This window comes from Carya illinoinensis, chromosome 14 (assembly GCF_018687715.1).
Source record: "Carya illinoinensis cultivar Pawnee chromosome 14, C.illinoinensisPawnee_v1, whole genome shotgun sequence".
Taxonomy (NCBI): Eukaryota; Viridiplantae; Streptophyta; class Magnoliopsida; order Fagales; family Juglandaceae; genus Carya; species Carya illinoinensis.
In genome coordinates this window covers 2,152,395-2,175,455 of record NC_056765.1, presented here as the reverse complement: position 1 = coordinate 2,175,455, position 23,061 = coordinate 2,152,395, and the positions used below count along the sequence as shown (strand labels likewise).

Sequence of the window (23,061 nt, the reverse complement as noted above, 5' to 3'; positions counted from 1 at the left end):
ACTTCTGGAGAGTGAACTTATTGTGTCGAAATCTCGCTGTGAAAACTAAGTTACCCTTTAAATACTCATTTTCTAAGTCGCTTTTGTCGATGTAAAAAATTAGTCTTCGACACAACTTCTTTGTTAAAACCCAAAGTCCTATTGTTCAACTGATAAAACCCAACTGGCTAAGCGTCTCTCCAAGCCTCACACTCAGAGCCAGGCTAACCATGGCACTCCTCGCATTCCCCCTGGTGATCTCCTTCCTCAAACCCCACACCTCTGGCCTCTCCCTGCTCCGCGCCGGCAAGCCCATTCCTAGCCGTCTCTGCAAGCGGCTCTTCCTCCGCCGCCACTTTACCCGAATTGGTGTATCTGCAGTCAGCACCTCGGCAATTCCACAGAATTCTTCGTCTACGGACCCCAACAACGAACCCCTAAGAGCGTCCGTTCCGACTTTTCAGCAAGCCATTCAGCGCCTCCAGGTCTCGCTTCTTTGTAGCTCCTACGTTTGTGCTTGTTCCAAAATATTCACTCTTGGAAGCACCGGTATGGATACGGATACACAAAGAATATAAGCACGTTACAATGGGATCAATTTGAGATTTTGGATTAAGTCATCTGTGGATTTCTTTAAATTTAGCTACTTTTTTTATGTGAATGATTCATATTTTGCCACTAGATACTTCTGAGTACTTTTTTTTTTTTCCTGTTTCAATGACTCGTTGAAAAAAATTATATGAAACAAAAAGCTTGGAATAAAAAAAGGAAGAAGAGAGAATGGAACCGTTTATTCTTGCACAATTCTATATTCTAGTGAATGTATTTTTATTGAACCGGTCAATATCGAAGGACGCCATTCTCCAATCTTATTAATTATTATGATCCATATATTTGTTGGACGAGATGCATTTTTTATAAACAATAATCACATTGTCGCCTGGGGGGATGGGGTGGTGGGGAGAAAAAGAAAGGAGGGGGGGGGGGGGGGGTTGTTGCCATATTGGGAAGTATTATAAGTATCTGGTATGGATAAGGATACGGTTGCTAGATTGAATTATCTTAGTTTCTAGTTTTCAATGCATAGATAAACTAAATCGAAAAGAAATTTCCTTTTTATTTTGCACTGATGGTACTGTTAATATAGGAATATTGGGCTTCAGTTGGATGTTCGGTAATGCAATGCAGCAACACAGAGGTAATCTTTGACAGTACTTGAGTTCATTTAACGCGTCTTCTAATTGAAGGTGTGAGGCATCTAAAGCCATAGAATTTCTGTTAACACTGATTTATTTTATGTCAATGACTGGTCTGTCTTATTGAGGTTTTGTCTGTGTTGATCAGGTTGGAGCTGGGACTATGAATCCTCTGACATTTTTGAGAGTTCTAGGTCCAGAGCCATGGAATGTTGCGTAAGTATGGTTTATGATGCAAGTTTTGTAGATATTTATCAATCAAAACTCAATTAGATATTATGAATGTATTTTTGTGATAAATTAGTGTTATCATCTTTTATATGTTATTTTATTCTGCAAGAAAGTGTCTTGTTTTTAGAAAATTTAAGTTAGTCACGAGGAATCATAATAATGATTAAACACTGATTCCATATGGAGTAAATGAGATGGAAAAAAGGGATGGGAGGAAATCTGAGACTTCAGTGGTTGATGTTACCCTCACTCTTGATTAGTTATAATTTATATGGCTGTACTTGCTTAGTTATAATCGATTCGGTAGTCGATCCCCTTCCGATCTTTCACTTGGAAACCGAGTTGTATTAAAATCTCCCCCAATACACCAAGGCCCACCTACTTCACAAACCTGCTATGTCATCCCATAGAACTCTCCCAATGCTGCCCCCATACAGCCCATACACACCAACAAATGTCCACTCAAACCCATCCTCCGGACCTCCACACTAATAAAGTACAAGCCACCGAGGACTCCCCAATACACTCCTTGATAGATTTCACGACCCTCTTATCCCACTTGATGACACCCCCCGATGCTCCCTTAGATGTAAGGAATGACCATCCCACATACGAACATCCCCACAAGCTTCTAATGATACTTCAATCAATACACTCTAACTTTGTCTCTTGCAAATAATCAATGTCCACCCTTCATTGACAAAGAAGATTCTTAACATGGAGACGCTTATTGAGGACATTAAGCCCCTGAACATTTCCAAGAAACAATTTTGGGCTTCATAAAGAACAAGGCTCCCTCCCCCTAGATCTACCTCGACTCGCACTCCCATGTCAAACATTCTTCTTCGACACTTTCTTTTCCTGGGCTTCTGTTATAAATTGAAATGGGTCTAGTTTTCATAATTTGCTTGTATCCATATCTAGCTCCTAGTGGTTGCTAGGTGTTTCTCATGTACAGTTCCTATGTACTTGGGCTATACTTATTGTTCAATCAATAAAATTTTATTCTTACTTATCAAAAAAATAGATTTGACTGATGGCAGCCATTTTTTATTTTTCTATTTTTATGAACACTTAAGGAAGCCAAAATTACTCTCAATTTCATCACAATGATAAGGTCTTCCTTGTAAGTGGATCATAAGTATATAGACTTTAAGGGTCTCAGCTTTCATGATTTCCTTGTATCTATAGTTCCTAATTAGGTGTATTCTCTTGTGTACTTCCTATGTACTCGGGCTATGTGACTATGTCTATCGCAGTATTATTTAAATATCTTTTACTTATAAAAAAAAGTATGCCATAAGTATCTCAGCCGCAACTAGTCAATGGTTACTAAAGTTTTCTTCATACACATAGATTGGCATCCATGTCATCTGCGATCCTAACTGTGTCAAATATGCTGATTGATCACAAATGTGTTGGTTAGAGTATTACTGGATCATTCATTTGCTTATTCAGTCTTTACTTGTTTTGGTGTATCGATTGTAATTATGCTGGATTGATTTTGCAATTCTTGTTTTGACATCTTTACTGTTCTGCTGGAATCTTCATGATAGTTTTTAGCTATATTTCATGTTGTAAAGCTGTGATATGTCTGTCATTATTGTTCTAAATTATGATGACTATGTTGACTTAGGTAACTGCTAATATAGAGTTTCTGATAAAAGGTATGTGGAGCCTAGTATTCGACCAGATGATAGTCGTTATGGTGAAAACCCAAACAGGCTTCAACGACACACTCAATTTCAGGTTTAATTTGAGTTTATTGATGAAAATTCAACTTTTGGATGATTTATGGAGCTTTTTTGGGATAAAGTTTTGGTGTTATTCAATTTGATCTCAGGTTATATTAAAGCCTGATCCTGGAAATTCGCAAGACCTTTTCATTCGTAGCTTGTCAGCTTTAGGTAGTGAATCTACCTCTCTTTTTTATTTTTATTTTTTTTATAGGTAGAAGCACTTATAAAAAAATAGGTTGAAGCGCATAGTGGATTAACATTTTTTTAATATAAATTAATATGAACCGAAAATTTCATTGATGTGTTATTCTTAGTAGTTGTAAAGGAAGTCACTGGTGCCTTTTCGCCATTTTCATGCATTGGAGTTTGTTGTCTGTTATGTTGTACTAATACTTGTGCAACTTGTTATGCTATGTGACAAGGCGTCATTGCAAGGAAAACTCAATCTATGGAACCCACATCATGACCATGAGAAAACAGGCTAAATTTCTTGCCTGCCGTCCAAATGAAAAGACCTGTTGGCAGTTAGGGCTGTTTAAGAAAATGAGATAAGCCTCATATACAATTTTTGATGTTGATTCTTCTTCACAAAGCAACACGTGCACACACACTGTCTGTGTAGTTTGGAGAAAGATGAGTCCATGATTTTCTCCTTTCGGTTGTAAATTTTAATTAGGTACTTCTCACGTATACTTCCTGTGTACTTGGACTATGCCTATTTCTATGAATAGAACTTCTTGATTACCTATATATAAAAAAAATAGTAGTTTGGAGAAAGATGATACCTAGAGGTTCATGAATTCAAACCCACATGCACTTCCTATTGGTGTGCTTGTGTGTCATCAACCATGCATTAAATGTCAAGCTTGAAATAGTCCGTGCTACACGAATAAGTTGCCGTCTTCATGTATTTGCTCCTTTTTGTATCGCATGCATTCGAATGTACATGATCTTAAGTTGATATAGAAAAAGTTCAACTCAAATCAATTGAAGTAAGCCTAATCTTTCACCAACTCTAAGGTTTTAACGGCTAATTTTTAACAAGGGTAATTTTTTTCACAACTTGAAAGTAAAGGTGATAAGTTGTTCAAATTAAAAGCATTGGTATGAAATTGGCGCTCAGATTAAAATGTAAAGGCATTATTTGTAAAATCGCCCAACTTTTATTTAATAAGCTAACATTGTATCCCTAATTGCTGGTATATGGGGATATGGCTATATTCTATATTCAAAATTTAGCATATTTCTTGTTTATTCAATATTTGTTTAAACTTTCATGCTTGTATGCTTGATAGGTATTGATGTCAGTGCACATGATATACGCTTTGTGGAGGACAACTGGGAGAGTCCGGTAATATATTGTCTTTAATGGTGGATTATTCTGTCCTTGTTACTTTATGCAGTTCTAATAACTGCACGGAAGGAGATGCAATTTAACTTGGTTAGATTTCCTTGCAATGGCTTGTACTTGCAAGCCTAATGAAACTGTGATATCTGAAAGCTCACATTAGGAATTAATTTTTTTCCTGGAATGAAATTAGCTTGTTTGTTTATATATGCTGACCAAACATGCTTTTAGGTACTTGGTGCTTGGGGTTTGGGCTGGGAAATATGGATGGACGGGATGGAGATTACCCAATTCACCTACTTCCAGCAGGTTCTCCTTTTTCTCACTGGATATAACTAAGATGCTTCCACAATTTGGAAAATGTATTTCATGTCTACTTGTATAGTGGTTAGAATTAATTATTTCCCTGGTTGAGTTACTGTTATCTTTTCATGATTTTGCAAAGTTTTACATGGGTGTTCACTTGTAGCTTTGTTCCCCCTCTCTTTCTCTCTAGGCTGGAAGTCTACAGTTATCACCAATCTCTGTTGAAATCACTTATGGTCTTGAGCGTATCCTCATGTTGCTACAGGTCGATCTTTGGTTGTTTCTTTTGTTAATCTTTGTTCCTTTTTATACATTTTGCTGAGTTTTCTTGAACTAATTGGCAGGGAGTTGATCATTTTAAAAAAATTCAATATGCTGACGGAATTACGTACGGGGAGCTGTTTTTGGAGAATGAGTAAAAGAACTAAATCTACTGATTTCACTCTGTTTTTTTTTTTTTTCTCGTTAAAGGAAAAATTTTGCTCTTAGTAGAACTCTGTCATATGCACTTACAATCTTTCAAAGCTCGGTAATCTGCACTGTTCAGAATATTTTAGCTACACATTCTGTTTTTGTATTGTGATGATCATGCTTATTAGCCTTATGGCTCATTTGGTTTTGATGTCCTTGCTTGTGAGAAATTGATTTTGCCACTTATATTGGTGATACTGATCTTGACTTCCAGGATTCTCATCTTCTTTTCCTTCTAATTTTTAAGGTGTGACTGTTGTATATTCCCTGTGTACTTGAATTTCACCAGTGTCAGATTGAATAAGTTTACATTCTCATAAAGAAATCCCCAATCAAACCCCTAAGGGTTGGCTCAAGTGGTAAAGGCCTTGGGCTTGAGGGTATGCTCCCCCCAAGTCTAAGGTTCAAATCTCCTTGGGTGCAAACAATCTCTAGGAGCCATGGAACTAGGGAATTTTCTCATTGAATTACCCGAGGTGCACTTGTGGAAAACTCCTTGCTGAGGGCCTATGCACCCCCGGGATTAGTTGGGACGTTGTTCCTGGACACCTGGTGCCAATAAAATAAAAAATAAAAAATCCCAATCAAATAACCTTGTCTATTTAGTGGTGGTATTTGAACTCCCTCCTATCAAATCTATGGCGTTCTTTTAATCTGGTTCATGTGAGTCACCTGTTAAACCTTTCTGTTTCTTCCAACTTTTAGACAAGTACCTTGCTTGTAAGCAGCCCTGCTTCTTTTCAAGCTGATTTGGAAGAATCTTAGGTGCTTGACTTGCAATCAATGAATTTTTTATGAAGTGGCCAGGTTCATAAAAAATTCACCTCTTTCTTCATTGTGAAGTGACTAGGTTCTTGTGGAATGAGGTTTTGAATCAGACTGGTTTACTTTGGATAATGCCCAAGGAAGTGGTGGATTTATTGGTAGGGTGGAAGGGTGGTAAGAATGCTGCTCATGTTTGGAAGATGATTCCTTCTTGTTTCATGTGGTGTCTATGGCTTGAAAGGAATAGGAGATGCTTCAAATACAAAGAACGATCATTGGGAGAACTTAGGGATTTTTTCTTTAGTACTAGGAGTTTGTGGGCTAAAGTTTTTGTAATGGAAGATATTTTCCGAAATCTGTTTAGTTTTCCTTTCGTTCTTGGAAAGTAGTAGGTATTTCCTTTGTATACATCCTATGTACTTGGGCTTATGCCTATTTCTTGGGAATAAAATCTTTTAATACTTATAAAAAAAAAAAATCAATGAATTTTTTATGATGCTATCCAATCTGAAAGTGAAGTCCAAACTTTCAGATTACTTTTATTAGCCTTTTCAATCTCCATTCTCCTTATTTTTGTTCTTTTTCCCATATTGGTTATACCGGCATTTTCAAGCTTGAATGTGCTTTAAACTTTGTTTTCTTTTTCTTCGAGCACTTTCAGCTTTCTAATTGCCTACAATATAATCTACATTTTGTTTTTCTGCTTCAGGAAGGAAATGAGTGCATATTATCTAGAACAAGCCAGTGTTAATCATATTCAAAAACACTTTGATTTTTTTGAGGAAGAGGCTCATTCCTTGCTTGCTTCAGGCCTTGCAATTCCTGCGTATGTTTATTAATTCAGCATTCACGTTCATTATTCACTGAATATCACATGGAAATATTTTCTATGTTTTTCTTTAAGTTAACATTTGCTGTCCTACATGCTAGGTATGATCAGCTTCTGAAGACATCTCATGCTTTTAACATCTTAGATTCGAGAGGCTTTGTTGGGGTAACGGAGCGTGCTCGTTATTTTGGTCGGATGAGAAGGTAAAGACACTTCCTGATAATGGTCCTTTAGAAATTGCATGGAAAACACGGGAGCATTTTTTATCGTCACAATGGAGGATTTTGGGTCATTAATAACCTGGTAAAATTGAAGCTGGGAATTTCATTCTGATTTAAAATTGTTCGAAGTGTTCGTAGTTAGGTATTCCTCATGTATAGTTCCTATGTACATGGCCTTTGCCTTCTTTTCAAATAAAACTTCTTGATTAGCTATAAAAAAAAAGTGTAATTGTCGAAAAACATGGATGATGATTTATCTTTCTTTCAATTATCTCTTGATTTTGAGGTTGGGGCAAATATAAATTTCAATGCCACATCTTGAAGTTGGGGCAAATATCTTTCTTTTTTACTAGTTGTTGATGTCTTGGATCATTTGTTGATATAACACAACCTGCTATATTCTTTGTACGGTCCTTGTGTACATGGTCTCCGCCTATTACATTCGTTGAATAAAATTTTTACTTACAAAAAAAAAAAAAAAAATTCCTTGTACAGTTTCAATTGATGTGTCAAGTTCCAGACCTAAACACTAATTACCATTTAATTGAGTACAGAGAACTATCCATTTTGACTACGGTGACATTTTATTACATTATCTTAGGTGGAGTTCAAGGTAGAAGCTTAGTTTTAGTATTTTCCCTAATTTTATTACCAATGATGCTCTATGTCACATGTTAATAATGATGTAAGATTATTTATATCTGGACTTACATGCCTTGTTTCTAGAAAAATGTGTACTCTATGTTTTTCACAATAATGTTCTCTACTTTACTATTATTTGAGGGCGTTGTATCTTTTTCTTGGTGATGATGGGTTGTCTGTTCATTTATATTTAAACCCAAATCATGGAGATTTACAAACTATATTCATAAGAAAAGCCACCAAAATTCTGTGTTGCAGTTCTGTGTCTATGCTTATCTTCTTGCTTTTTATCAGTTTGGCTCGTCAGTGTGCACAACTCTGGTTGAAGACCAGGGAAGCCCTTGGACATCCCCTGGGTATTGCTTCAGACCCTGTTAATGTTGTGTGTCCAAAAGAGCTTTTGGATGCTGCTGTCAAAAAGGTTAGTTTGCATATTCAGCTCATGCTTAGTATTTATGCAGCTGTTTTCTTAAGGCTGAGTAATGTCTCTCAACGCTGATTAATGTACCTCAATAATAATTTTTACATTTTACCCATCAATTATCATTCATATGCATATATTTGGTTCATATTATTTTGGACTTGCCACTAGATTTGTTTTGTGGTATTCTCTTGGAGATTCTTTAATCATAGATTACAGGATCTTGTTGATGTTGTTTGATCACGAGACTGTAGGCTCTAAGCAATTATATGTGTGTTAACATACCAATATTTCTTATATGCCCAGGCATCAACATATTGGTGCATGCAAGTGTGTGTGTGTGTGTGTGTGTGTGTGAGAGAGAGAGAGAGAGAGGTCCAATTTACTTTTGGCACCATGTCATTAAAATTCTAATAAGTTGGTGTTGCTTGATTCTTCTAACTCATATGAACCTTTCAACTATTTTTTTGTTCTGGGCTGAACCTTTCAACAGTTGGTTTGACCAGAATAAGCACTATTTATGATTAATACATCAATCAAATTATTTCTTATTGTGGCTTGCATATTCTTCGACTTATACCACAGGTGAATGATGATTCAAGATTGTTTATTCTTGAAGTCGGGACTGAAGAGATGCCACCTCATGATGTAGTTGATGCAAGCCAGCAAGTATAGTTTAACACATGAAGTACACTGATCATTTTCACAGCATGCTTGTTTGTTCATATTATAACTCTCTCTCTCTCTCTCTCTCTCTCTCTCTCCTCTCTCTCTCTCTCTCTCTCCTCATCTCTCTCTCTCTCTCTCTCTCTCTCTCTCAGCTTTAATCAACTTTTCAACATCTTTTTCGTTAATATAATTTTCCATTTTTGGTTTTTCACTGACTGCAATGCTGGTCATTGCAGCTCAAAGAATTAATATTGCTGGTGTTAGAGAAACAAAGATTAAGCCATGGTGAAGTGCAAGCATTTGGCACGCCTCGTAGGCTACTGGTACAACTTGCAGTCTATATTATTTCCCTTTGCAAAAATGCTGACATTTTTTTTTTTCAAAAAGATGAGAGAAGATTATTTTTTATTCTTATAAGAACTTTGTTATGCATGTTGTTATGCAAGTTCTACATCCAAAACTCAAACTAAAACCATGAAGAATCCACTGATACTAATATGTTCTCAAACACTAAATTTTGGCAAAAACCTATTAATGGTTCACAAGTATACATTCACAATCACTATTGGAACAATCAAGTCTTGAACTTAATAACCGAGGTCGACATCGAATGTAAAAGTGGAAATTCAACAAAATCAGGAAGAAGAAAGCAATCAACTATGTGATATTTTTACTTAATGTTAATATATCTCCTAAAATCGAGCTGTTAAAAGTTTCAGAAGTGTTTGGATCCGTATGCTTTTCTGGTTTCCTTCATCACATTGTTAATAATTGTGGGCTAGGATCTTTGTAAGGAATGGTGATAATGTACTGAATCTGTTTCTATCATAGTTTCCTGCTTTGCAGTGTGTATTAGGTACTTCCTTTGTATACTTCCTGTGTACTTGAGCTGTGCCTATGCTTGGTAATAAAATTCTCATTAACCATAAAAAGTTCAAATAAAAACATTGTTAATAATTGTGATGTGTGCCCTTTTTCACATTTCCAGGTTTCTGTTGAGAATCTTTGCACTAAACAAGCAGAGAATGACGCTGAGGTTCGAGGACCTCCTGTTTCAAAAGCATTCGATCTCCAAGGAAATCCTACTAAGGTTTGAACTACCTTGCCATTCTCGTTCTCCTGTAGGTTGGAGTTCAATAAGATTTCTGCTTTTATCTAAATAACCTGTGATGCAAGATTTTTTTAAAGCAGAAATAGAATTGGGCAGTGATTGCATTTGGAGTGTATGAGGCATTCACATTTTTAATTAACTAATTAAATAGTTAATTTATTGTTTTTTCTTTATAATTGTCTGTTTGCACAGCTTCTGCTGCGACTTAGGCAATATTAGAACTAATCTATGGTTCACTTGTTAGTGTTATTGTTGACTTGTTGTGTAGTAGTGTTAACTCCTAAGGTCTGCACTTATACCAACTAAGGTTTGCACTTTTCATTAGTTGTTAAGTGATATTGAATATAAATGGTCATATAATATCAACTTGCAACTTCATGTCAGGCTGCTGAGGGTTTTTGCCGTAGATACTCCATACCACTGGACTCACTGTATAGAAAGATTGATGGTGAGTCTGTCTAGTTTGCTCGTAAAGTGGCCACTGTAAGCACAAGGTTGACTTGTGTCCAAAAAAAAACATTGATTAGTTTTATTGCTTTACTTTATCGTGTTGCAACTGTTTTGTAACGGTTTTGTGGAATTAATCCGTTGCTTTTTTTTCCCACTATTTTGACTTGTATATTATATAATTCCAAGCTTTGTTATGCTGGAAAACCATTCCAGTGGGTTTTTAGTTTATGAATCTTGTGAAATCATCACCTTTGTTAAGGAAAGCTCTCTCTCTCTCTCTCTCTCTCTCTCTCTCTCTCTCTCTATATATATATATATATATATATCTATGGAGATTTCCACCTTGTATGATAATAATAATTTTGTGTTTATGTTTGGAGATTTCAGAAATGATTTGAATTTATGGAAAGAAGATACCCATCTATAGGGTGGGTTGATTGGTTTACTCGTTTGCTTCCAATTAATCATGTTTAAGAACCCCTTAATTGTGCAAGGAAGGTTGTTTCCAGCATATGTAGTTTGCCATTATTTTATAGTCAGTTTAGTTTTACACCTTCTCATACTATGTGCTTTTTAAAATGGATCAAATCATTTTTTAGTTTGCTAGTACACCTCTTCCTACATCCACCAAGATGTATTATAGTGGTGTATACATCATAATCAGCTTGAGCCGTCCTGGAATTTTTGTGGAGACTACCTCTATCCAAGGAAGGTTTAGAGGGTTGTCTTTCTGCCATTTTTTAGGAGAATCATACTTTGATCTGCCCCATTTATTATGGATCGCATTGCAGCAAAAGGTCTCACTTATTGCTGTTTAAATCTTCTTCTAAGGAAAGTAAGTTTTCCTTGGAAGCCTCACACACTTAAATAGTTAATTCCTCAGAATTTAGGCTATTTATCTGCAAATTTGTTGTTTCTTGTTTTGGAACACATAATGTACATACCAGATGATGGATCATGATGGTTTCCACACATTGCAGGAAAAACAGAGTATCTATATGCTCGCATAAAGGAATCTTCTCGACTTGCTGTGGAGGTTTAGTTCCTCTTTTTCACTTTTTTCTGGTTTTTTTTTCCCATAAAAGAAAACTTTCTTTCTGTTGACTTGTTTTGCAAGTGTTCTTGATAGATAAAGTTGATCATACGTCCCATCAGCACAAACTCAAGAATAGGATATATAGCTAAAAAGAGGAGGAAAATTCAATGATGCGTTAAGACTGTTTAAGGCTCCATCCTTTTTCTACATTTGCCCTTTTTGTTATTCGGGGGATGGTCACTTCTGCATAAAATTAACAGCCATCACAAATGCCTACTAAAAAAGTTGCCAGCAATCCCAGAAGCATTATTATTTTTTGGATAAGTAATTGAGATTCTGTTAAAAGCGCAAAGGGGTGTAACCTAAGCACACGGAAGATGCTATCATCTTAGAGGATATAAGGAAATCGCATATGTATAAAATCTACCAAGGTAGAAAATCGATGATTGTGATGAGCTGCCATATAAGCATAGAGGCATTTGAACATAGTAAGCTCTTGCACTAACACTGTACTCTCCCAAATCATCCCTCCATTGACATAGTTTCCTTGGAACCTAGGGGATCAGAGGTAAGGGCATCCAGTTTGGGTCAGAAGCCAAACTATTCTTTTTTTTCTTTTTCTTTTTTTCCAAAGCCAAACTGTTCTGAATAATGGAGCTTCAGTTCATGATTTTTTGTTGTCACTTTCTACTTCAAGAATGTACTTAGATGTTTTCTTTTGTATACATCCTATGTCCATGGGCTTCGCCTATTTCATTTGATGAATAAAAAAGGGGCGCATATAAAATTGCAGGATATGCTATCTTATGGTTATGGGATCTGATGAAAGCAAATCATGCAGACATAAACGTAGATATATATTTTTTTTGATAAGTAATAAGTAGATTTTAGTCATACGAAAGACATAAATGTAGATATATGAATATCACATGATGTGTGTGTGCATGCGCGTGCATTTATCTGCTGATTCTTTCATTTTTTTTATTTTTTATTTTTGTAAAATGAAGAAATTGCTCAATGGCTTGTTGGTTTGATTAGGTTTTGTCTGAAGAGTTACCTAGTACCATTGCTAATCTATCATTCCCAAAGTCAATGCGGTGGAACTCTCAGGTTTGAGCAGTTTTAATTTTAATCCTTATTTAGGTGTATTTAGGTTTGAGCCTATTCTAGTTTCTAGCTTGTATTTAGATGTTTTCTCTTGTATATTTCTTGTGTACTTGGGCTATGCCTATTTACTTATCCAATAAAATTTTCCTATTACTTAAAAAAATGGCTTTTTCTGGATCATTATTGAGGCTATACACTGGATTGCCCCTCTTCGTAATTATCTAATTCTCTATCGTCAAGTAAAGTAACATGTTAGTGTGGTTAAGTTAAAAAGGTACTTGTGGGTGCTATGTCCCTCCTTGGCTACTTACTAGATGAATTGGGCTTTATAAGTGATTTTAGGATAGCTTCAAATTGACTAGCCTTTTTGGGATTATAGTGCATATGTGGTTAGTGCTTGTCTTACGGTTTTTACTAGCCATTTTCCAAACAGTCCAAAATCCTTAAATTATCAGCTGCCAGGAAAAGCCAGTGACCCATTTTGCTCAAGACTGTTAATGTATTGCACTTGCTTAAAACTCGGCGTTGTAATTAGTTAAAAACATGAATAGTTGTATTCCTCCTAGTATTTTCATTTGTTGTTTTTCTATATTGTGTATTTGAAAAAAGGGATTAGTTTGGTTCCAGTCTCTACATTTATATTTTTGGTTGGCCGAATTTGTTAATAGTGCCTTTACCATTACTGTGTAGATCATGTTTAGCAGGCCTATTCGTTGGATTTTGGCCCTCCACGGTGATGTTGTTGTGCCATTTTCGTTTGCTGGAGTTTTGAGGTAATCGTGCTCACCTTTGTTCAAGTCTCTTTCTCTCTCTCTTGCACCCAATTGCATGATGCATATAGAGGAAAGTGAGTTGGGTTAGTTTGTCTTGGATTACATTACCCACTGTTGCAACATGAGCTTCAACTTGAGGATTTTGAAGTATATGTGCACATGAAGTTTGTTCCTTATAGGAGGGCATCAAAATATATCTGAATCAGTACTCTGTATTTCTTTGTGTTGTATTAGTTAGGACCATGTATTTATCATTTGGAAGATGTACTGTGAAAGGATGCTTTCTGGATTTTTTTGGCTTGCTTTCAGTTGAAGAAATATATATTCTGATTAAGTTATGGTAATTGCAAAAACCCAAGTTATCATGGTTGGACCCTGGATAAGACATTTAATATAGAAGCAAAATTATCTTCAGATACTTGTGCGTTTTTCTTCTTTATTTTAGGAGCTTTTGTATAAATTTTTGCTTATGGCGTTCTCTTCATGAAAACTTATCAAAATATGATGAAGGCCCATATAGGAACTTTGGTTGAAAAGCAAATGGGAGTTAATTTACCGTCTTCTTGTTCTGTTTCATTCCACGGGAACTTTGGTTGCCTAAAGTGCATGTAAATGTTTGAGTTTTTAAGGGGTGGCATATAAAAATGTTAGTGGATTCGCGTTTTCCCTTTTCACCAAGTGAGTGTATGCACTGTTCTTATGATATTTTGTTTTTGGATGTAGTGGAAACCTGTCATATGGTCTTCGTAATACTTCTTCAGCTACTGTCTTGGTATGTGAGTAAACTTTATGTACAAAAGCTATACAAATATCTTACAGAAACTTTTCTCCTTTCCCTTTCCTAAAGCTTGATCTGATTACTTTTGATTGGGTAGTTTGTGAAACCTGATTTTTGCTATGCCTATTTCAATATCAATAAAATATCTTCTTAATTATCAAAAAAAAAAAAAAAATTGTGAAACCTGATTTTTGGGGTTCTATTTTATCAACACGGAATACAAAGAAAGTGTAATAGGGTCGCCTTATCTTCTATATAAATATAGATGTATTTACTTTCTTCCTTTAGAGTGAAGCTGATTGGAATTTGGGTGGTTTCACTCCCTTGTATGGTTGTCATGTTTCACACATACCTAAATATTGTTATTTTAAATTCTCAATTTCTTATAGAAAAAATATCCATTTTGATCTAAACCTTCAATATTCCACTCTAATATATTTGCAAGTATGTGGCAACAAATAGTTTCAACTCTTTGTTAGGCAGTTTTTGTTGATTTATTGCTTTTCCTTCTTTGCCGCATATTTTATCTCAACAGTATTGTAAATGTCACTTTCAAAGGCTATATCGCTACGTTTTTCTCTGTATGATTTTGTCAAAACATCCTAGTACACCTATTCAGTTTTGTGGTATACTGTAGGACTCCTGAGGGTGTATATCTGAGTGTGTGTGCGATCTACTCTTTGTTTTCCATGTTAGACACTTTATTATAGCTCCTCAAGACTTTTCACAGGTAGAAAGTGCTGAATCTTATGCAGAGCTAATGGGGAATGCTGGAGTAAACGTTAAAATTGAGGTGTTATGAAAAAACTTGTCTTTTTATACTTTTTATAGAGTATATGGAACTAAACAGTTTCTCTTTTTTTTTTTTTTTTTTTTTTTTTTTTTTTTTTGTTATAGAGGGTAGTTTTAGACTATAATATTTTAGGTGGTGCTGAAAAATTTGTTCTCATTTACAGGAGCGCAAGAAAAAAATTTTGGAGCACTCTAATGTGTTAGCAAAGAGTGTCAACGGACACATTGTTTTTCAAGAGGGATTACTGAATGAGGTTATAGCTGTGTTTTATTTTTGTGAAATTTGTTTGATATGTGTGCTCTGAACTGTGCTTTCTGAAAAAATAGAAGATGTTCTAGCATATATGTTTAACAATGATGTTTTAGGTTGTAAATCTCGTTGAGACACCTGTTCCAGTGCTTGGGAAGTTTCAAGAGTCCTTCTTAGAGCTTCCAAAAGATCTTTTGACTATGGTATGATGTTAGAAGTTTGCAGACTTACTGTGAAGGAATTCCAATATTTAGGCAATCATCTGTACACTGCTGTGCACCTTTCATGCAGGTTATGCAGAAGCACCAAAAGTACTTCGCTGTGACTGATGACAGTGGGAGGCTGTTGCCATACTTTATCACTGTGAGACGTTCTTACCAATTAGATCTTCTTTGTGATGTAATCTTTGCTCTTAGAGTGTCAAGGTTGAGCTGTTTAAGTTTCAAGGTTTGTTCTGTTTGTCAGTGCTGTGGTGACGAGTTTTTTTTTTAGGTGGCAAATGGAGCAATCAATGAGATGGTAGTGCGAAAAGGAAATGAAGCTGTACTTAGGTATACAAGGCTCTTATTCATCTTTTTGTGTGCCAAGAGGAGGACACGATCTCTGTTAGACTTCTCATAATTCTTTAAAATGCTTTTCCAAAAAAAGAAAAACAGGAAAACCTCTAGAGATTTGTTCAGGCTTAATTTCATTGTTTTTTCCCTAATCAGAAATTTTATATGTTTACTTAGAGCAAGTTTTATCCCAGTTTCTTTAAGTAAGTATCTAAAGGCAATTACCCAGTGTTGTTCCTGCAGACACAAGGTTTTGGAAGGGGGTTTTTGCACCTTAGTTAAGCATTTTTCCATGAAATGCTCACTCTCAAGTGTCTACTTCAAGCAATTGCATATATTTTTGCAATATACTATTATTGCTGCTGTCCACTTGAGATGAATCATTTTGATCTTTTTTGTGCAGAGCTCGGTATGAAGATGCAAAGTTTTTTTATGAGATGGATACACGTAAGAAGTTTTCTGAATTCCGAAGTCAGTTGAAAGGGATTCTTTTCCATGTAAGTTATTTCATTTTATATGTATCTGTTAGAAACGGGAGATGGTATATTTGCTGTGAAAAAGAGAATTTCGTTGTTGTAATCTTTGAATTGAAAAGTTCAGCATGTCGCATTTATTTTGGATCTCTATATCATAATTGAACATTCTCTTTCAAGTTTGTAGTGCTCAGAGCCATTTCTTTTAATGGAGGGTCGGGGGATTGGAGATTGAAAGTAATAGTTGAAAATGCTGCAGGAATAGCTGATTCGTGATAGATACACATTGCTCACTGTCTGATAGCCCTTCTATCATTGATAATTTGAAATTCAACAGGAGAAGCTAGGAACGATGCTGGACAAGATGATGCGCATTCAAAACACAGTGACCAAACTGAGTTTAGCCTTGCAAATTGGGGAAGATAGGCATCAAGTAGTCCAGGATGCTGCATCTGTTGCTATGTCAGATCTTGCTACTGCAGTTGTCACAGAATTTACTTCTCTCTCAGGAATAATGGCCCGCCATTATGCTATTAGAGATGGCTATTCAGAGCAGGTTGTATATCTTACTTCTAATTGTTATTTCTTCTTTTCTGTTTCCACATGCATTTCAATTATCTATTTTCTTACTAATTTTTTTGTTATGTTCCTTGCTTGTGCTTCATAATGGTAATCTACAGTCTGATTTTTTTCAGTTTTAATTGCGCTTCTTTTCTTTGTTTCTGTGCATTGTGTTTTGCAGGTTGCGGAGGCCTTGTTTGAGATCACACTTCCCAGATTTTCTGGGGATATTCTACCTGAAACTGATGCAGGGATAGTTTTGGCCATTGCTGACAGGTGAAATTCTAGTTATAGGTTATTTAATTATTCGTTTCAGGCTCACGAATTTTTAGAAATTAAATTTAACTTTGGGTTAATGAAATATAAGGCATATGAATTTATATGCTGACAATGTGGCTTAGAGTTGTCTCTCTCTTCCTTCTTGGAATATGTTGCCATTGTTAAAGAATAAAAGGGGAAGGAGAAGCTCATGTAAAGCAATTTTGCTACATTTATTTTTTGACTTGCGGCATGCTTTGGGCAGTATGCATTACAATTCTATCTTGAATGTCATTACTGCTTCAAAATTTCGGTTGAAATTTCTTGAGAGGATGTGGTATGTTAATCCTGCCCTGCTAATTTATTCTCATGGGGGGCGGGGGTGGAGAAGGCTAAAAAGCCATGTCAGCCAGAGTTGCAGTCTGTCCTTTTTTTGAGAAGAGGGGATTCCCTTGGATTTCTTTAATTGTTGTTTTTTTAATGTGATACATTTTCCGCAGATTAGATAGCCTTGTTGGCTTATTCGCTGCTGGTTGTCAGCCTAGTTCTACCAATGACCCATTTGGCCTGCGAAGAATCTCTTATGGTCTCGTAAGTATACTATCGTTTAATGCTTTGGGGTTCATATTACTATTCTTAGCAGTGCTGCATTCGTTTCTTTTAGGTCCAAGTGTTGGTGGAAAAGGATAAAAACCTGGATCTAAAACAAGCATTGGAGCTTGCTGCTGATGTCCAACCCATTGAAGTAGATGCGAGTACGGTAAATGATGTATGAACAAAGCCCCGTTTAAAGCTATAGTTAATTACTGATCCTAGATATCACCCAATGCCATATTGGCATACAACTGATCATTTGAGTAGATTTATGTTACTCTACGAATGTTTCCTGGTTGCTTATATATGTGAGAAGCTCACTTATATGTCTTCCTTAAGTTTGAACTCATCATTGTGTAATTTGTTTACTGCCATTATGGGCATCAAGTTATGATGATTGCATCTTTCCTTTCAGGTACATCAATTTGTCACTCGGAGATTAGAGCAATTCTTGGTATGTGTAATCTTTACATTAGGGAGTTCTATACTTACAAAACTTATGCTGTTCTGCATCTTTCTCTTTTGAGTATGTTTTGTACATTTTAATTAGTTTTTTTTTTTTTCAATCTTTCCTTTTCGCTTTTATTTTATATAGAAAAAGCATTGAGGCGTAATTTGTTTTCCTTCTTTTGTTTCCTAGAAAAGAAGAGGCATGACTTCTCTTTTAGTTTCTTATCTAAGAGCCAAACTTGAGAACCTCCCCGTCCACTCTTGTTGCCTTCATTGCAGCAATGTAGCTTGTCCAAAAACATTTCTTATGATCAGAAAGGAGGATAATGCATAAAGAGTGACAGCAAATCTTTAAGTTTAATTTTTGTTCCATCAAGCTCTTACGTCGATGATATAAGAGAACATGGGAACCCTAATTGTTGTATGTGTAGAAGAAAGTTGCGGTAACCAAACCAAACTTTCCTTGATAGGTTAATACTACACTTGCACTACTGTGAGATTGAAACCTATAGCAAACTTGAGGTCCTCGAATCCAAAAAAAATGAAATCATATGGTACATACTGCCAAATATGTTACATCAATATCTTCCTATTTAATATGGTTAATTTTCTGGAGATTGGTGGGGTGATCATTTTTTCCGTTTTCCATATAAACCATTCAAAACATCCTCTAAATAATTTATTCTCTGTTTTTTAATAAAATAAATAAATAAAATGAAATATTTGCTTGTATTCCCAAAACCACCATAATTTTACACATAAGAAAACTTTAGATCACTTTTTTATACATATTAACTGGGATTGGTTACAGGTTGATAAGGGAATAAGCCCAGAGGTAGTTCGTTCTGTCCTAGCAGAGCGTGCAAACTTGCATTGTCTGGCAGCAAAGTCAGCATATCAGGTAATAGTTTTCCCTTTCATACATTGACCCGTGTCCATTGTAAATTGTTTCTTAATAGAACTAATTAATTCATTAAAACTATGTTAAAAATAGAGGGAGATGCTCTTGTGTATACGTCCTATGTACTAGGGCAACACCTCTTTTGACAATTAATAATGCTTAACTTACTCATAAAAAGGATACCCTAAGTAGATTGTGATACTCTCAAGTTTAGCATGAGAGAAGGTGAATGGGATGATCCCACATTGCTTGAGAGATAGAAGTTCTTGCCCTTTATAATAATTTCAAGGAATTCCAATTGCAACATTGACTAGTCCTTCTGAAGTATGGCTAGATGTGGTTTAGACTTTCCTTGGTTACCCAGATGAGATGAAATGAGATGAAACTTGAATAAAATATTGTTAGAATATTATTTTTGTTTTGAGATTTAAAAAAGTTGAATTGTTTATTGTATTTTGTGTGAGAGTTTAGGAAAGTTGTAATGATTAGATGAGATGAGTTGAGATAGTTTACCAAACAAATCCATTTGGCAACACAACTATTTTAAAGTATTCTCCCATATTTCCTTCTTAAACATCACTCAAACACACACTTTTCAATTTTAGATTTTTAACTTTTTCATCTAATCATTACAACTGTCTCATACTCCCAAATAAAACACAAAAATCAATATAATTTTTTCAAATTTCAAAACAAAAATTATATTAAAAAATTATATTCAAATAATTTTTAACTTTATAATATTTTTATTCAATTTTTTCTCTCCCCTTTCCCAAATTGCAAGAAAACATTTTAGTTCAAACCATTTCACTACTATTCACATATATATTAAGATATTCTAAGTATCCAAACGAGGCCTTAGTTTAAGAGCCAATTCTAACCAAAAGTGTGGGACTTGACTCACTTGAGCCATTTCACCTATAATGGAATGACTGGACAGGGACATCAGAGATTTAAAAAGGGGAGATTGTTGTAGTACCCCAAGTTTAGGATTGAGAGTGGTGGATGAGATCCCACATTGCTTTGGAAGGGAGAATTTCTCACTTTTTATAATAATTTCCACAAAAAAATAAAATTAAATAAATAAAATTTTAAAAAAAAAAAAAAAAAAAAAAAAAAAAAACAGTAACATTGACTAGTCCTTTTGAAGTATAAGCCCAATTGTGACTTAGGCTTTCTTTGAGTCATTTACAAAGATACTTGAAGATGCCAACAAATCCTTAAATCTCTTTATCCACCAACTTTCTTTTGCAGTTATTTTGTTCTGATGATGACTTCTTGGTCTCTTTTGCTTGTAGTAGAATATTTAATTAATAAATTTAGTGTTTGAACTCAAAGTTGATGCTTTTCTCTAAGTATGGACTTCAAAAAAATGGAAGCATGATAAATATATGTAATATATCTTCTTGAAGGATATCAGTTTTTAATGGTCGGTACATATAAATTGTGCTAGATGGAAGCCTTGCTAAGGAGCGATCTTTTTCCAAAAGTTGTTGAAGCATATTCTCGTCCAACAAGAATTGTTCGTGGAAAGGATGTGAACACTGATATGGAGGTACTCTTATGTTTCATTATAGAAGACCTATCTTTTGGGCATGAAATGTTTCATTATAGAAGACCTATTATTTGTTACAAGAGCTACAGCATTATACATTTTTGAAGTAGCTACAGCATTATACATGAAGATGAAAAGGTGCAATAATATAAACCCCTTGTGATCCTCCCCTTGTACTAATTAACATTCTACAATAGCAACGGGAATCAGTCCAAAACTGTGATTTCCTTGTGATTTCATGTGTCCACTTAGCAAGGCATAACTACATTTTTATTCTTTTTTACTTTGATTTCATTGTTGTTGATTGGTAAATATTTTAATTTTTAGTGAAATTTCCATTATATTCTCGTTTATTTTGAATGATTTCTTCTTTTCTCTCTGTGGTTGCTCTTGAAGTCCATCTCTATATTTGGGAACTTAAATCATTTTTTAATAGGCATTTGGCCACTTAGTCATATCAGAATATTTATTATGCTTAATGAATTATGTGGATTTATTTCTTGCTTATCTCGTTATAATGGATGAAATTGGCTAATTAGGTGGATGAGGCTGCCTTTGAGACAAATGAAGAGAGAGCTCTATGGAGCGCTTTCTTGTCAGTTAAAAACAAAATCAATCCTGGTATTTCCTTTTTTGCTCTTTGAAAAACATTGCCATCATCTGTGAAATTCAGTTTAGTTCAATTTTCCCTTTTGTTTATGTTTGTTTTGTTTGGTTGATTAGTATTTTAGTAACTTTTTGCAGCAATTTGTTTAACTATGAGATTTACCTCTTCTCCTCTTGCAGGCATTGAGGTAGATAATTTTGTTAGAATATCTTCACAGCTAGTACAACCACTTGAAGATTTCTTCAAGCATGTCTTTGTAATGGTGGTATGTTGCCTTTATATTTGTCTATATGTGTAGAAACTTATGGAGGGAATATACTTCACTTTCTTTATTCATTTATGTACAACAGCATATATAAACTACATACAATTGACGATTATACCCTCACAAGTTACACTTATTACAACCATGTCCTCTTAACAATATGAACCAATGCATCAGAAGTTACTATATTGGGCCATACCTTGATATTGGAATTAAAACTCCACATATTTTTTCAATTTGCACCCCCAAACTATCACACATTGGCCTTTTTCACACTATCTTGTCACCCTTAAGATCAAAGAAAAATGAAATATATGGCACAATCTTGACAGTCAAAATGTAATCTATGCTGAAATTTTCAGGAAGTATTTGTTTTTGGTGCAGTTTGACAGTTTCGGCAGCTTGAGATGTAATTGAAAGATGTAGTTTATGGGTGTAAAATGTACTTTCCCCTTCATGTATATTTGTGATAAAATTCCCGTTCTTGGTTTTTACCTTTGGTGCAGGAAGACGAAAGAATTAGAAAAAACAGGCTTGCTCTGCTCAGAAAAATTGCAGATCTTCCAAGAGGCATAGCAGACCTCTCAGTTTTGCCAGGATTCTAAGTTACAACACCTACAGATTCTAAATTCTAAAGAGGGAGTTTTCTCTCGTGTGTGTTTTTCTTTTTCTTTTTTGGGGTGGGGGGGTTGTTTACATTCTTGGTATTGGCTTGTACAATAAGAATGTTGTTTTATCCAACGGAAAAATTTTGTAACGTTTTGTTATTAAGTATATGATTAATTTAAAAAAATACCATTTATTTAGTGATTTATCACGTAATTTAATCACTGACATGGTTAGATCAAAAGCTCAGGTGTACTGAATATATATCTAAGTGAGCAGTGAATATTAAACAATTTATTTATACAATTTAATGGAAATTTGATCTTCTTTGTTGGTGCCTACATAATCACTTCAGCTGGTTGTGAATGATTGTTCTTGTTTCGTATGGTGGAATAAATTGTTGTTGCTCTTTCAGTTTCTCAGAATTATTTAACTTTTCTGAAAATTAATATTTAATTAAACAGGTTTTGAAACTGGTAGAATCATTCGATTTGACCATGAATTTAGGAGCATTTATAAACTGCAATGTAGAACACACTATCAACATCATTTACATGGCATTATTTGATTTGTAAAAATTCAAATTTTAAAATCTCTTTCAAATTACATAATACCATAAAGATTGGGATGAAAGTTTAAATTGGAGAACTGGACTAGATTGGACCGGATGGTGCTAGTTGGTCCTGTTCAAGCGTGTTGGCTCAGTTTTAAATTGGTTTGGTTCAGAATCGGTTCCTATATTTTAAGAACCGGTTAAATCTAGTCAGAATTGGTTCTTGGCTTTTTAGAATCGGATCAGACTGGTTTATAAAATATATATATAATTTTTAATATTATATAAAATATTTTATATATGTATACATAATTTTTATATATAATTACATTTATACTTGATTAAAATCAGAAAATTGGACCAAAATCGATAAAATTGAAAGTATTGGTTTCGGAGGGTAATCAATCCATGATTAATATTTGAAAATGAAAAGTCGGTGTATATAGATTCGGTCTCAAAATTTGTACAAAATTAAATTAAACTGAATCGATTATACCCCTACATGTAGGCATTTTGTTATGTGTGTTATTGTTTATTCACACTCACTCAAAGTCTTTCAATGAACGGGGA

The 23,061-nt window shown here is 34.8% G+C and overlaps 1 protein-coding gene across 3 annotated transcripts; it reads left to right on the top strand.

Moving 5' to 3' along the window:
* Positions 1-145: 145 nt before the first annotated feature.
* LOC122294453 (glycine--tRNA ligase, chloroplastic/mitochondrial 2) lies at positions 146-22,146 on the top strand. 3 transcript variants are annotated; one of them, XM_043103196.1, is made up of 36 exons: positions 147-464; positions 1,127-1,177; positions 1,324-1,391; positions 3,074-3,155; positions 3,250-3,313; positions 4,441-4,496; positions 4,725-4,802; positions 4,990-5,064; positions 5,144-5,214; positions 6,745-6,861; positions 6,966-7,067; positions 8,022-8,148; positions 8,734-8,817; positions 9,054-9,140; positions 9,806-9,907; positions 10,313-10,376; positions 11,359-11,414; positions 12,453-12,524; positions 13,212-13,294; positions 14,018-14,066; positions 14,803-14,865; positions 15,029-15,118; positions 15,231-15,317; positions 15,406-15,477; positions 15,607-15,665; positions 16,072-16,165; positions 16,479-16,697; positions 16,884-16,978; positions 17,461-17,551; positions 17,625-17,729; positions 17,970-18,008; positions 18,816-18,905; positions 20,359-20,460; positions 21,000-21,081; positions 21,247-21,332; positions 21,839-22,146. In XM_043103196.1, the coding sequence occupies exons 1-36, from the start codon at positions 210-212 to the stop codon at positions 21,935-21,937; spliced, it is 3,216 nt and encodes a 1,071-aa protein (XP_042959130.1). In that variant the 5' UTR covers positions 147-209; the 3' UTR covers positions 21,938-22,146. The 3 variants fall into 3 exon arrangements, with proteins under 3 accessions (XP_042959132.1, XP_042959130.1, XP_042959131.1); XM_043103197.1 differs by lacking the exon at positions 6,745-6,861; XM_043103198.1 differs by lacking the exons at positions 17,970-18,008; positions 18,816-18,905; positions 20,359-20,460; ... (1 more) ...; positions 21,247-21,332; positions 21,839-22,146 and having other exon boundaries at positions 146-464; positions 17,604-17,729.
* The last annotated feature ends 915 nt before the right edge of the window (positions 22,147-23,061 follow it).

Excerpts from the sequence above, each read along its gene's own strand:
- LOC122294453 (XM_043103196.1), top strand. The coding sequence starts at position 210 with ATGGCACTCCTCGCATTCCCCCTGGTGATCTCCTTCCTCAAACCCCAC. Across the intron at positions 8,149-8,733 it reads TGGATGCTGCTGTCAAAAAG|GTGAATGATGATTCAAGATT; the intron begins GTTAGTTTGCAT and ends CTTATACCACAG. Across the intron at positions 17,552-17,624 it reads GAAGAATCTCTTATGGTCTC|GTCCAAGTGTTGGTGGAAAA; the intron begins GTAAGTATACTA and ends CGTTTCTTTTAG.